Source organism: Manis pentadactyla, chromosome 4 (assembly GCF_030020395.1).
Source record: "Manis pentadactyla isolate mManPen7 chromosome 4, mManPen7.hap1, whole genome shotgun sequence".
NCBI classification, from domain to species: domain Eukaryota; kingdom Metazoa; phylum Chordata; class Mammalia; order Pholidota; family Manidae; genus Manis; species Manis pentadactyla.
Window position 1 is genome coordinate 169,690,262 of NC_080022.1, and position 11,490 is coordinate 169,701,751.

Below are 11,490 nucleotides of genomic sequence, written 5' to 3' on the forward strand. Positions count from 1 at the left end.
TTTCCTTCCTAACATTTTGGTCAGGTGGAAGAATGGCCTTAAAGTTGGGGAGCTTAATATGCTTGGCAGAAAATTACTTAATTCCTCATTTGGTGTCTATAGGTTCTCAGGCCAAGGAGGTCATTCGAGAATACGGTTTGCATGATGCCCAAGAACGCATGTCCTTAGATGGCCTCCTTGTCATGAGGAACCTGGATTCTAACAAATGTTTGGTGCAGATGAATTTCAGGGAGTGGCTGGACAGCACCTGAGGCCAGGAAAGGCTCCCTGCATTCAGAAGAGCTCCCAGATGCAGAAGAGCTCCTACTGGCCCAACATTAGTTGCTGTTCCTGAGGTGTAAGACACCGATTGGGCAGGAACTTTGGACACAGGTATCATCTGCGTATACAAGAGAATAGGACTTCTGTTGTTCAAGAAGGAACTCATGTTAACATTTTGCTCATGCTCAGTCCCAGGGTTCGTTCTGACTTGTCTTGACCAATAAACTTTAAGTACCCTTGAACAGAGGACAGCCTTGGTTGTCCATCTGTCCATTTCAGCTATATAACATGACACTGTGAAATTTTCTCCTATGGAAAAGGGAGAGAGTAATTTTATGGGGACTGTATGAGGCTCAGAATGCCCAATGCATATGCTGTTCCGCATGTATGTAAGTTCATATGTCTGGAATGCTGTACAATAAGACAAAAAACAATGTGGCATGTATGACGGTACAGGATTTATTAAGCCTAATGGGGGAGACACCCTACATCTAGGGAGATAACTCCAAGAGATCATAAAAGGCAGAAAGCAGGATACAAGAACTGGGAGTACATGGAAAAACAAAGCATGACTGAGAGATTTTCAACAGTGGCAGAAACGTGTGTAAAAGCTCTAAGGATATGTTTTCCCAAGTCACTTAGAAGGAGAGGAAGAAGATCTTGAGTGCAGAGTCAGAGCAGCGACCAACACTCCATGTGGAGGATGCATGAAGCTGCCACACGATTCACAAGGTCTAAGGACCAAGAGAATCGGGGTGAAGCACGCCGCACTCCATCAAGCTGGTTCACACGCTGAACAGGCAGATGAGTAAAGCAACTTTGGCGAGAGCGTGCTGCCTTTCAGTACGTTTCTAAGTGGATTTGTTGGCAAATGGCACGTCAACGTTGTGGACAGATGACTGTTCTTGGCCGGGCAATCAGCAGCAGGAAGGCTGGCAGCAGCTGGATCCACAGCTCTGTGGCAGGCAGCCAGGCAGGCAGCAGCAGGTGGGCTGGTAGCAGGTTCTGTGGCAGTACACGGGTCCAGAGCACACTGGCTGGCTGCAGCTGGATCCACAGCAGGACTGTCCACAGCCACTAGACCCACAGCAGGAGGGCTGGCAGCAGGGGGTCACACAAGTCGGCCGGCAGCAGGTGGTCCTGCAGCAGCTGGTTTGACAGCAGGTTGGGCGGCAGCAAGGCTGGCAGCAGCTGGACCCCCAGCCACTAGACCCACAGCAGGTGGGCTGGCAGCAGGAGGCCACACAAGTCGGCCGGCAGCACGTGGTCCTGCAGCAGCTGGTTTGACAGCAGGTTGGGCGGCGGCAAGGCTGGCAGCAGCTGGACCCCCAGCAGGTCTGTCCACAGCCAATGGACCCACAGCAGGAGGGCTGGCAGCAGGGAGCGCTGCAGCAGGTGGGCTGGCAGCAGGTGGCCACACAGGTTGGCCGGCAGAAGGTGGTCCTGCAGCAGGTGGTTTGACAGCAAGTTGGGTGGCTGCAAGACCCACAGCAGGTGGGCTGGCAGCAGGGGGAGCAGCACGACTGGCACATCGTGTTACGATAGAGGGGGGCTCTTGCTCGCAGGTGAGTTGTTCAGATTCTGATGTCTCCTTGTGTTCTGGAGCTTTTTATAGTCCAGAACCCCCAAAATTTGGACCAATGACAAGGACTTTGCTTGTTGTTGTTTATATTGTTTTCCATAGCCGCTAGGGAATTGTAAAAGAGGAAGACTTTGTTCCCTCTTATGAATTTTTAGCAAGTAAGTGTTTGATGTGTTTCTTAATTGAGAATAACTCACAGCAACTCTTTCCAGGAAAAAGGAAGGTGGTCACCTCATCAGCATCGTTCCTGTAATGATCACAATCTGATCATGTGATGCAGTTCCCACTGGCCGACGGAGGGTCAGAGCACTTGTCCCTCGAGCTTTGTCCCTTGGTTGTACTTAGATTGGGATGTGTTCCTGCAGAGGGGCACCATGCTGATATGTTCACAGTCACAAACTGCATGCACGCCCGAGTCCAAGTCTGTTTCCCCACAGAAGCCTGATTCAGGACCACTGCACATATCTATCCATAGCATCCACCCCACCTGCGTACCCTGTTCAACCAGAGGCACTTGGGTAGAGGGTGTTTGGCACAACGTCTTTCATATGGCAAGGCAGAACCGAAGCAGTTGGATAGAGGCAGTGGGACAGTGGCACTAAGAAAGCGTCTTGTTCAATCCTGGGTGAACAACAGTCCTAATGGGTCCAGTACTAAGGGGTTTCCCAGGAAGTGGGACTTGCAACTGCAGTTTGGGCAGACCAGGGTGAGTTGGAGACTCTATCCCAAACATGGAGAGAAAGCACCCTCAACTGACCTCATGTCACTGACAGTACGTTCATTGTGCCATTGTGCTGTCTTCTTTCTTCTCTCCCTCTCTCTCTCTCTCTCCCTCTCTCTTTTTTCCTTTCCTTCTCTTTTTATGTCTCTTGTTCTTTCTATGTTTCTTTATCTATCTCCCTTTCTGTCTGTCTCCCTCCCTTCCTTCCTCCTTCCCTATGTTTTGTCTCCCTCCTCCTTCTCCTCCTTCAATTCCTCCTCCACGTCCTTCTTTGAAAAGTTGTGGCTGTCCACCACACTGAAGATGCAAATATTCGATCCGAGTGGAGAAACTCTTAGATTACAGATGGAGTTTTTAATACGCTATGCATATGTCTTGGATCTCAGTATGTTCAGGTTAATTTCTGTCTGTCAGATCCACTTCTCTATAACTGAGGGCTCTTTTCATCCAACAGCACAAAGTCGTGCTCTGTGTGTGTGCCCCGCTGAGAAAAACACTCATCCAGTGCTTCTGGAGAGTTGGCCTATAGAGACTCCAGCTTCGTTGTTCCTCAATTAAGATCATCCCCAAATGAGTGTCTCCCATCATTTCTGATAGTGTCCCTCCAGGGTGAGCTTCAGCCGCCCACTGTGATGCTGGCTCATGACCGCCCTTCCCGCTATCACTTCCCCACTGCACTACCGCTATGGACCACACTCCCCAGACAACGACATGCACTTGAACCTTTCCTCCAGAGTAACTTCTGGGAGGAAGCAAACTATGACATTAGCTTCTTCCGTTTTAATACCTTTTTTGGGCTGTTGAGTTGTTCTCCTCTGTTCTTGTCCCCGCCGCTACAAACGATTGAAGGGCAGAGACCCAGTAGTGAAGCGGCGTGCAAGTTTTCTTTAAATACCCTCTAAGTGAGGAATGGGCCAGGGTCGAGGTTAATGAAGGCTAGTTTACTTGACTACAGTCGAGATTAAGGAAAAAAGAGGAGGAAAAGGAAGCTCATTGAACTGCTGCTTGGCCCAGGGCATAATCCCTTGCCAACTTCTAAAGCCACACTCACCTGCCATCCAGTGCCCGCTTGAGTGTGCATGGCAAGGGAACTAAGTCTCCACCACCCAGGACTTGGGGGAGCCTGAGAGCCCTGCAATCAATGAGATTGTGTCCTCAGAACTTCCTAAACATCAAGAGAAGAGATTTTCGGGCAGGCTACTAAGGAGTATGATCGTATTGCTGCCGTTGCGTCTGGGCCACCCAGGCGATGGGAAGTTGCAAGCCCAAATCACAGCTCTCAGTAGCCCCTCCCTGCTTACTTGGAGTAGGACAGAGAGAGGGACACACTGGAAGAAAGGCGAGTGCGGGCAACCTCAGAGAGGCGGCACTCTTAAGGGCTTCGGATTCTGTCTCTCAAGGCTTTCAAGAACGGGATAAAGGTAAACGGATGGGGTGTTGGGTGGAGGTAGGCTTGATGTGTGGGTTCAACTTGTCTATCTTCAGTGAGGGACACTATGTCCTCATCCACTGTCAGTCCTCCAGGAAATTCTGTATGTGAAGCTTAACACAATGGATTGATTGATCCTGTTCCTCTCCAAGATACTCGTTAGGTGACCCGAAAGCACTGGGAATATATCAACTAAGACTGCTTACCGTGCCTTAAGATAGGTAGTTGGCTGACTACCAGAGAACATCTTAGGAATCTCACCTCCTAACTCCCTGGTTTTTAAAATGGAATCTTAGCCTATGATGGCGCCCCTCCTGTTCCTCCTGCCCTGTTTATCTCAGCATTTCTCATCACAGGCAGGAAAAGGTAATGATGATGCTTGTCTCATGTCTCAGCTCTATCTCAGCTGCATTAGCTAGAGCGAGTCTCAAGGTCAGCCCGGATCCAGAGCACGTGGTATGAACTCACATTGCCACGGGACGTTATCTCTGTGAGTCCTTTCTGGCTCTCTGGCTTTATCTGATTAAACCCCTGTGTTCTTGTTGAGCGCGCCCCTCTTTGCATTGCACTTATATCTGTCTTCATGACTAACACCTTCGTCTCCAAAAGGGGAACCTTTAGACCTGCTTTGCACATGTCTCCAAGCACTAAAGGTAATGTGTGTGAAGCATCCAGTGGCAATACCAGCAGCAGTAGGCAGCCCAGGACACGTGAGTTCCTCCTCGCGTCCACCCAGACCCCCAGCAGGAAGCAGCAGCCGGCAAGCTCGGTGTGGGCAGTCTCTTCAGAACATGCCACGCACACAGTGTCACCAGCTGACACGTGTCCTGGGCACTGACCTTGTTAACTCAGCAGAGTTAGCTCTACTGCTCCCAAGGAGGTGATCCAAGTCCCAAAGTCTTCTATTCCTTTCAGAGCCCGAATCACGCCCTACCTCCCTGAATCTCAGGCAGCATCATTAGTTCAGGGCCCAAAGCGCCAGCCTCCTCTGCTGGCTCCTGTGAATGCACAGGTTCCTCGCTTTCCTTCTTTCCCACGTCGTTCAGATTCCGCTGGATTATTAACTTCATTTCCCTCCAGTGCCTCAGATTTCCCTCACAAAACACAGGAAGCCGTTTTGTCCCCTCAGCTGGTTCAGAGGTTACGGATTACTCAGTGTCATCCACGCCCATCGCCTAGCTTCTCAGTGCCCAACTTTGCCCGTACTGAATTTCCTTCCTAACATTTTGGTCAGGTGGAAGAATGGCCTTAAAGTTGGGGAGCTTAATATGCTTGGCAGAAAATTACTTAATTCCTCATTTGGTGTCTATAGGTTCTCAGGCCAAGGAGGTCATTCGAGAATACGGTTTGCATGATGCCCAAGAACGCATGTCCTTAGATGGCCTCCTTGTCATGAGGAACCTGGATTCTAACAAATGTTTGGTGCAGATGAATTTCAGGGAGTGGCTGGACAGCACCTGAGGCCAGGAAAGGCTCCCTGCATTCAGAAGAGCTCCCAGATGCAGAAGAGCTCCTACTGGCCCAACATTAGTTGCTGTTCCTGAGGTGTAAGACACCGATTGGGCAGGAACTTTGGACACAGGTATCATCTGCGTATACAAGAGAATAGGACTTCTGTTGTTCAAGAAGGAACTCATGTTAACATTTTGCTCATGCTCAGTCCCAGGGTTCGTTCTGACTTGTCTTGACCAATAAACTTTAAGTACCCTTGAACAGAGGACAGCCTTGGTTGTCCATCTGTCCATTTCAGCTATATAACATGACACTGTGAAATTTTCTCCTATGGAAAAGGGAGAGAGTAATTTTATGGGGACTGTATGAGGCTCAGAATGCCCAATGCATATGCTGTTCCGCATGTATGTAAGTTCATATGTCTGGAATGCTGTACAATAAGACAAAAAACAATGTGGCATGTATGACGGTACAGGATTTATTAAGCCTAATGGGGGAGACACCCTACATCTAGGGAGATAACTCCAAGAGATCATAAAAGGCAGAAAGCAGGATACAAGAACTGGGAGTACATGGAAAAACAAAGCATGACTGAGAGATTTTCAACAGTGGCAGAAACGTGTGTAAAAGCTCTAAGGATATGTTTTCCCAAGTCACTTAGAAGGAGAGGAAGAAGATCTTGAGTGCAGAGTCAGAGCAGCGACCAACACTCCATGTGGAGGATGCATGAAGCTGCCACACGATTCACAAGGTCTAAGGACCAAGAGAATCGGGGTGAAGCACGCCGCACTCCATCAAGCTGGTTCACACGCTGAACAGGCAGATGAGTAAAGCAACTTTGGCGAGAGCGTGCTGCCTTTCAGTACGTTTCTAAGTGGATTTGTTGGCAAATGGCACGTCAACGTTGTGGACAGATGACTGTTCTTGGCCGGGCAATCAGCAGCAGGAAGGCTGGCAGCAGCTGGATCCACAGCTCTGTGGCAGGCAGCCAGGCAGGCAGCAGCAGGTGGGCTGGTAGCAGGTTCTGTGGCAGTACACGGGTCCAGAGCACACTGGCTGGCTGCAGCTGGATCCACAGCAGGACTGTCCACAGCCACTAGACCCACAGCAGGAGGGCTGGCAGCAGGGGGTCACACAAGTCGGCCGGCAGCAGGTGGTCCTGCAGCAGCTGGTTTGACAGCAGGTTGGGCGGCAGCAAGGCTGGCAGCAGCTGGACCCCCAGCCACTAGACCCACAGCAGGTGGGCTGGCAGCAGGAGGCCACACAAGTCGGCCGGCAGCACGTGGTCCTGCAGCAGCTGGTTTGACAGCAGGTTGGGCGGCGGCAAGGCTGGCAGCAGCTGGACCCCCAGCAGGTCTGTCCACAGCCAATGGACCCACAGCAGGAGGGCTGGCAGCAGGGAGCGCTGCAGCAGGTGGGCTGGCAGCAGGTGGCCACACAGGTTGGCCGGCAGAAGGTGGTCCTGCAGCAGGTGGTTTGACAGCAAGTTGGGCGGCTGCAAGACCCACAGCAGGTGGGCTGGCAGCAGGGGGAGCAGCACGACTGGCACATCGTGTTACGATAGAGGGGGGCTCTTGCTCGCAGGTGAGTTGTTCAGATTCTGATGTCTCCTTGTGTTCTGGAGCTTTTTATAGTCCAGAACCCCCAAAATTTGGACCAATGACAAGGACTTTGCTTGTTGTTGTTTATATTGTTTTCCATAGCCGCTAGGGAATTGTAAAAGAGGAAGACTTTGTTCCCTCTTATGAATTTTTAGCAAGTAAGTGTTTGATGTGTTTCTTAATTGAGAATAACTCACAGCAACTCTTTCCAGGAAAAAGGAAGGTGGTCACCTCATCAGCATCGTTCCTGTAATGATCACAATCTGATCATGTGATGCAGTTCCCACTGGCCGACGGAGGGTCAGAGCACTTGTCCCTCGAGCTTTGTCCCTTGGTTGTACTTAGATTGGGATGTGTTCCTGCAGAGGGGCACCATGCTGATATGTTCACAGTCACAAACTGCATGCACGCCCGAGTCCAAGTCTGTTTCCCCACAGAAGCCTGATTCAGGACCACTGCACATATCTATCCATAGCATCCACCCCACCTGCGTACCCTGTTCAACCAGAGGCACTTGGGTAGAGGGTGTTTGGCACAACGTCTTTCATATGGCAAGGCAGAACCGAAGCAGTTGGATAGAGGCAGTGGGACAGTGGCACTAAGAAAGCGTCTTGTTCAATCCTGGGTGAACAACAGTCCTAATGGGTCCAGTACTAAGGGGTTTCCCAGGAAGTGGGACTTGCAACTGCAGTTTGGGCAGACCAGGGTGAGTTGGAGACTCTAGCCCAAACATGGAGAGAAAGCACCCTCAACTGACCTCATGTCACTGACAGTACGTTCATTGTGCCATGTGCTGTCTTCTTTCTTCTCTCCCTCTCTCTCTCTCTCTCCCTCTCTCTTTTTTCCTTTCCTTCTCTTTTTATGTCTCTTGTTCTTTCTATGTTTCTTTATCTATCTCCCTTTCTGTCTGTCTCCCTCCCTTCCTTCCTCCTTCCCTAAGTTTTGTCTCCCTCCTCCTTCTCCTCCTTCAATTCTTCCTCCACGTCCTTCTTTGAAAAGTTGTGGCTGTCCACCACACTGAAGTTGCAAATATTCGATCCGAGTGCGGAAACTCTTAGATTACAGATGGTGTTTTTAATACGCTATGCATAGGTCTTGGATCTCAGTATGTTCAGGTTAATTTCTGTCTGTTAGATCCACTTCTCTATACCTGAGGGCTCTTTTCATCCAACAGCACAAAGTCGTGCTCTGTGTGTGTGCCCCGCTGAGAAAAACACTCATCCAGTGCTTCTGGAGAGTTGGCCTATAGAGACTCCAGCTTCCTTGTTCCACAATTAGGATCATCCCCAAATGAGTGTCTCCCATCATTTCTGATAGTGTCCCTCCAGGGTGAGCTTCAGCCGCCCACTGTGATGCTGGCTCATGACCGCCCTTCCCGCTATCACTTCCCCACTGCACTACCGCTATGGACCACACTCCCCAGACAACGACATGCACTTGAACCTTTCCTCCAGAGTAACTTCTGGGAGGAAGCAAACTATGACATTAGCTTCTTCCGTTTTAATACCTTTTTTGGGCTGTTGAGTTGTTCTCCTCTGTTCTTGTCCCCGCCGCTACAAACGATTGAAGGGCAGAGACCCAGTAGTGAAGTGGCGTGCAAGTTTTCTTTAAATACCCTCTAAGTGAGGAATGGGCCAGGGTCGAGGTTAATGAAGGCTAGTTTACTTGACTACAGTCGAGATTAAGGAAAAAAGAGGAGGAAAAGGAAGCTCATTGAACTGCTGCTTGGCCCAGGGCATAATCCCTTGCCAACTTCTAAAGCCACACTCACCTGCCGTCCAGTGCCCGCTTGAGTGTGCATGGCAAGGGAACTAAGTCTCCACCACCCAGGACTTGGGGGAGCCTGAGAGCCCTGCAATCAATGAGATTGTGTCCTCAGAACTTCCTAAACATCAAGAGAAGAGATTTTCGGGCAGGCTACTAAGGAGTATGATCGTATTGCTGCCGTTGCGTCTGGGCCACCCAGGCGATGGGAAGTTGCAAGCCCAAATCACAGCTCTCAGTAGCCCCTCCCTGCTTACTTGGAGTAGGACAGAGAGAGGGACACACTGGAAGAAAGGCGAGTGCGGGCAACCTCAGAGAGGCGGCACTCTTAAGGGCTTCGGATTCTGTCTCTCAAGGCTTTCAAGAACGGGATAAAGGTAAACGGATGGGGGGTTGGGTGGAGGTAGGCTTGATGTGTGGGTTCAACTTGTCTATCTTCAGTGAGGGACACTATGTCCTCATCCACTGTCAGTCCTCCAGGAAATTATGTGAAGCTTAACACAATGGATTGATTGATCCTGTTCCTCTCCAAGATACTCGTTAGGTGACCCGAAAGCACTGGGAATATATCAACTAAGACTGCTTACCGTGCCTTAAGATAGGTAGTTGGCTGACTACCAGAGAACATCTTAGGAATCTCACCTCCTAACTCCCTGGTTTTTAAAATGGAATCTTAGCCTATGATGGCGCCCCTCCTGTTCCTCCTGCCCTGTTTATCTCAGCATTTCTCATCACAGGCAGGAAAAGGTAATGATGATGCTTGTCTCATGTCTCAGCTCTATCTCAGCTGCATTAGCTAGAGCGAGTCTCAAGGTCAGCCCGAATCCAGAGCACGTGGCATGAACTCACATTGCCACGGGACGTTATCTCTGTGAGTCCTTTCTGGCTCTCTGGCTTTATCTGATTAACCCCCTGTATTCTTGTTGAGCGCGCCCCTCTTTGCATTGCACTTATATCTGTCTTCATGACTAACACCTTCGTCTCCAAAAGGGGAACCTTTAGACCTGCTTTGCACATGTCTCCAAGCACTAAAGGTAATGTGTGTGAAGCATCCAGTGGCAATACCAGCAGCAGTAGGCAGCCCAGGACACGTGAGTTCCTCCTCGCATCCACCCAGATCCCCAGCAGGAAGCAGCAGCCGGCAAGCTCGGTGTGGGCAGTCTCTTCAGAACATGCCACGCACACAGTGTCAACAGCTGACACGTGTCCTGGGCACTGACCTTGTTAACTCAGCAGAGTTAGCTCTACTGCTCCCAAGGAGGTGATCCAAGTCCCAAAGTCTTCTATTCCTTTCAGAGCCCGAATCACGCCCTACCTCCCTGAATCTCAGGCAGCATCATTAGTTCAGGGCCCAAAGCGCCAGCCTCCTCTGCTGGCTCCTGTGAATGCACAGGTTCCTCGCTTTCCTTCTTTCCCACGTCGTTCAGATTCCGCTGGATTATTAACTTCATTTCCCTCCAGTGCCTCAGATTTCCCTCACAAAACACAGGAAGCCGTTTTGTCCCCTCCGCTGGTTCAGAAGTTACGGATTACTCAGTGTCATCCACGCCCATTGCCTAGCTTCTCAGTGCCCAACTTTGCCCGTACTGAATTTCCTTCCTAACATTTTGATCAGGTGGAAGAATGGCCTTAAAGTTGGGGAGCGTAATATGCTTGGCAGAAAATTACTTAATTCCTCATTTGGTGTCTATAGGTTCTCAGGCCAAGGAGGTCATTCGAGAATACGGTTTTCATGATGCCCAAGAACGCATGTCCTTAGATGGCCTCCTTGTCATGAGGAACCTGGATTCTAACAAATGTTTGGTGCAGATGAATTTCAGGGAGTGGCTGGACAGCACCTGAGGCCAGGAAAGGCTCCCTGCATTCAGAAGAGCTCCCAGATGCAGAAGAGCTCCTACTGGCCCAACATTAGTTGCTGTTCCTGAGGTGTAAGACACCGATTGGGCAGGAACTTTGGACACAGGTATCATCTGCGTATACAAGAGAATAGGACTTCTGTTGTTCAAGAAGGAACTCATGTTAACATTTTGCTCATGCTCAGTCCCAGGGTTCGTTCTGACTTGTCTTGACCAATAAACTTTAAGTACCCTTGAACAGAGGACAGCCTTGGTTGTCCATCTGTCCATTTCAGCTATATAACATGACACTGTGAAATTTTCTCCTATGGAAAAGGGAGAGAGTAATTTTATGGGGACTGTATGAGGCTCAGAATGCCCAATGCATATGCTATTCCGCATGTATGTAAGTTCATATTTCTGGAATGCTGTACAATAAGACAAAAAACAATGTGGCATGTATGACGGTACAGGATTTATTAAGCCTAATGGGGGAGACACCCTACATCTAGGGAGATAACTCCAAGAGATCATAAAAGGCAGAAAGCAGGATACAAGAACTGGGAGTACATGGAAAAACAAAGCATGACTGAGAGATTTTCAACAGTGGCAGAAACGTGTGTAAAAGCTCTAAGGATATGTTTTCCCAAGTCACTTAGAAGGAGAGGAAGAAGATCTTGAGTGCAGAGTCAGAGCAGCGACCAACACTCCATGTGGAGGATGCATGAAGCTGCCACACGATTCACAAGGTCTAAGGACCAAGAGAATCGGGGTGAAGCACGCCGCACTCCATCAAGCTGGTTCACACGCTGAACAGGCAGATGAGTAAAGCAACTTTGGCGAGA

The 11,490-nt window shown here is 49.8% G+C and overlaps 2 protein-coding genes across 2 annotated transcripts; both read right to left on the bottom strand.

The window, feature by feature from the left end:
• Positions 1–1,140: 1,140 nt before the first annotated feature.
• LOC130683264 (keratin-associated protein 9-1-like) lies at positions 1,141–1,727 on the bottom strand (the record flags this gene model as incomplete). Its single annotated transcript, XM_057499521.1, has 2 exons — positions 1,141–1,160; positions 1,229–1,727. Coding segments are annotated over 2 exons (519 nt in total), but the record flags the coding sequence as incomplete, so codon positions are not given.
• A 4,616-nt stretch (positions 1,728–6,343) lies between these two features.
• On the bottom strand, positions 6,344–9,919 carry LOC130683265 (keratin-associated protein 9-7-like). The gene is made up of 3 exons (XM_057499522.1): positions 9,902–9,919; positions 6,432–6,963; positions 6,344–6,363 (listed from the first exon to the last, which is right to left on the bottom strand). Exons 1-3 carry the CDS (start codon positions 9,917–9,919, stop codon positions 6,344–6,346), a joined length of 570 nt encoding a protein of 189 aa, XP_057355505.1.
• Positions 9,920–11,490: the final 1,571 nt, after the last annotated feature.

Bases quoted from the DNA above. Each gene is read 5' to 3' on its own strand.
- LOC130683265 (XM_057499522.1), bottom strand. The intron at 6,364-6,431 runs GCCTGCCACAGA...GGCCAAGAACAG, and splicing joins CTGCTGCTGCCTGCCTGGCT to TCATCTGTCCACAACGTTGA.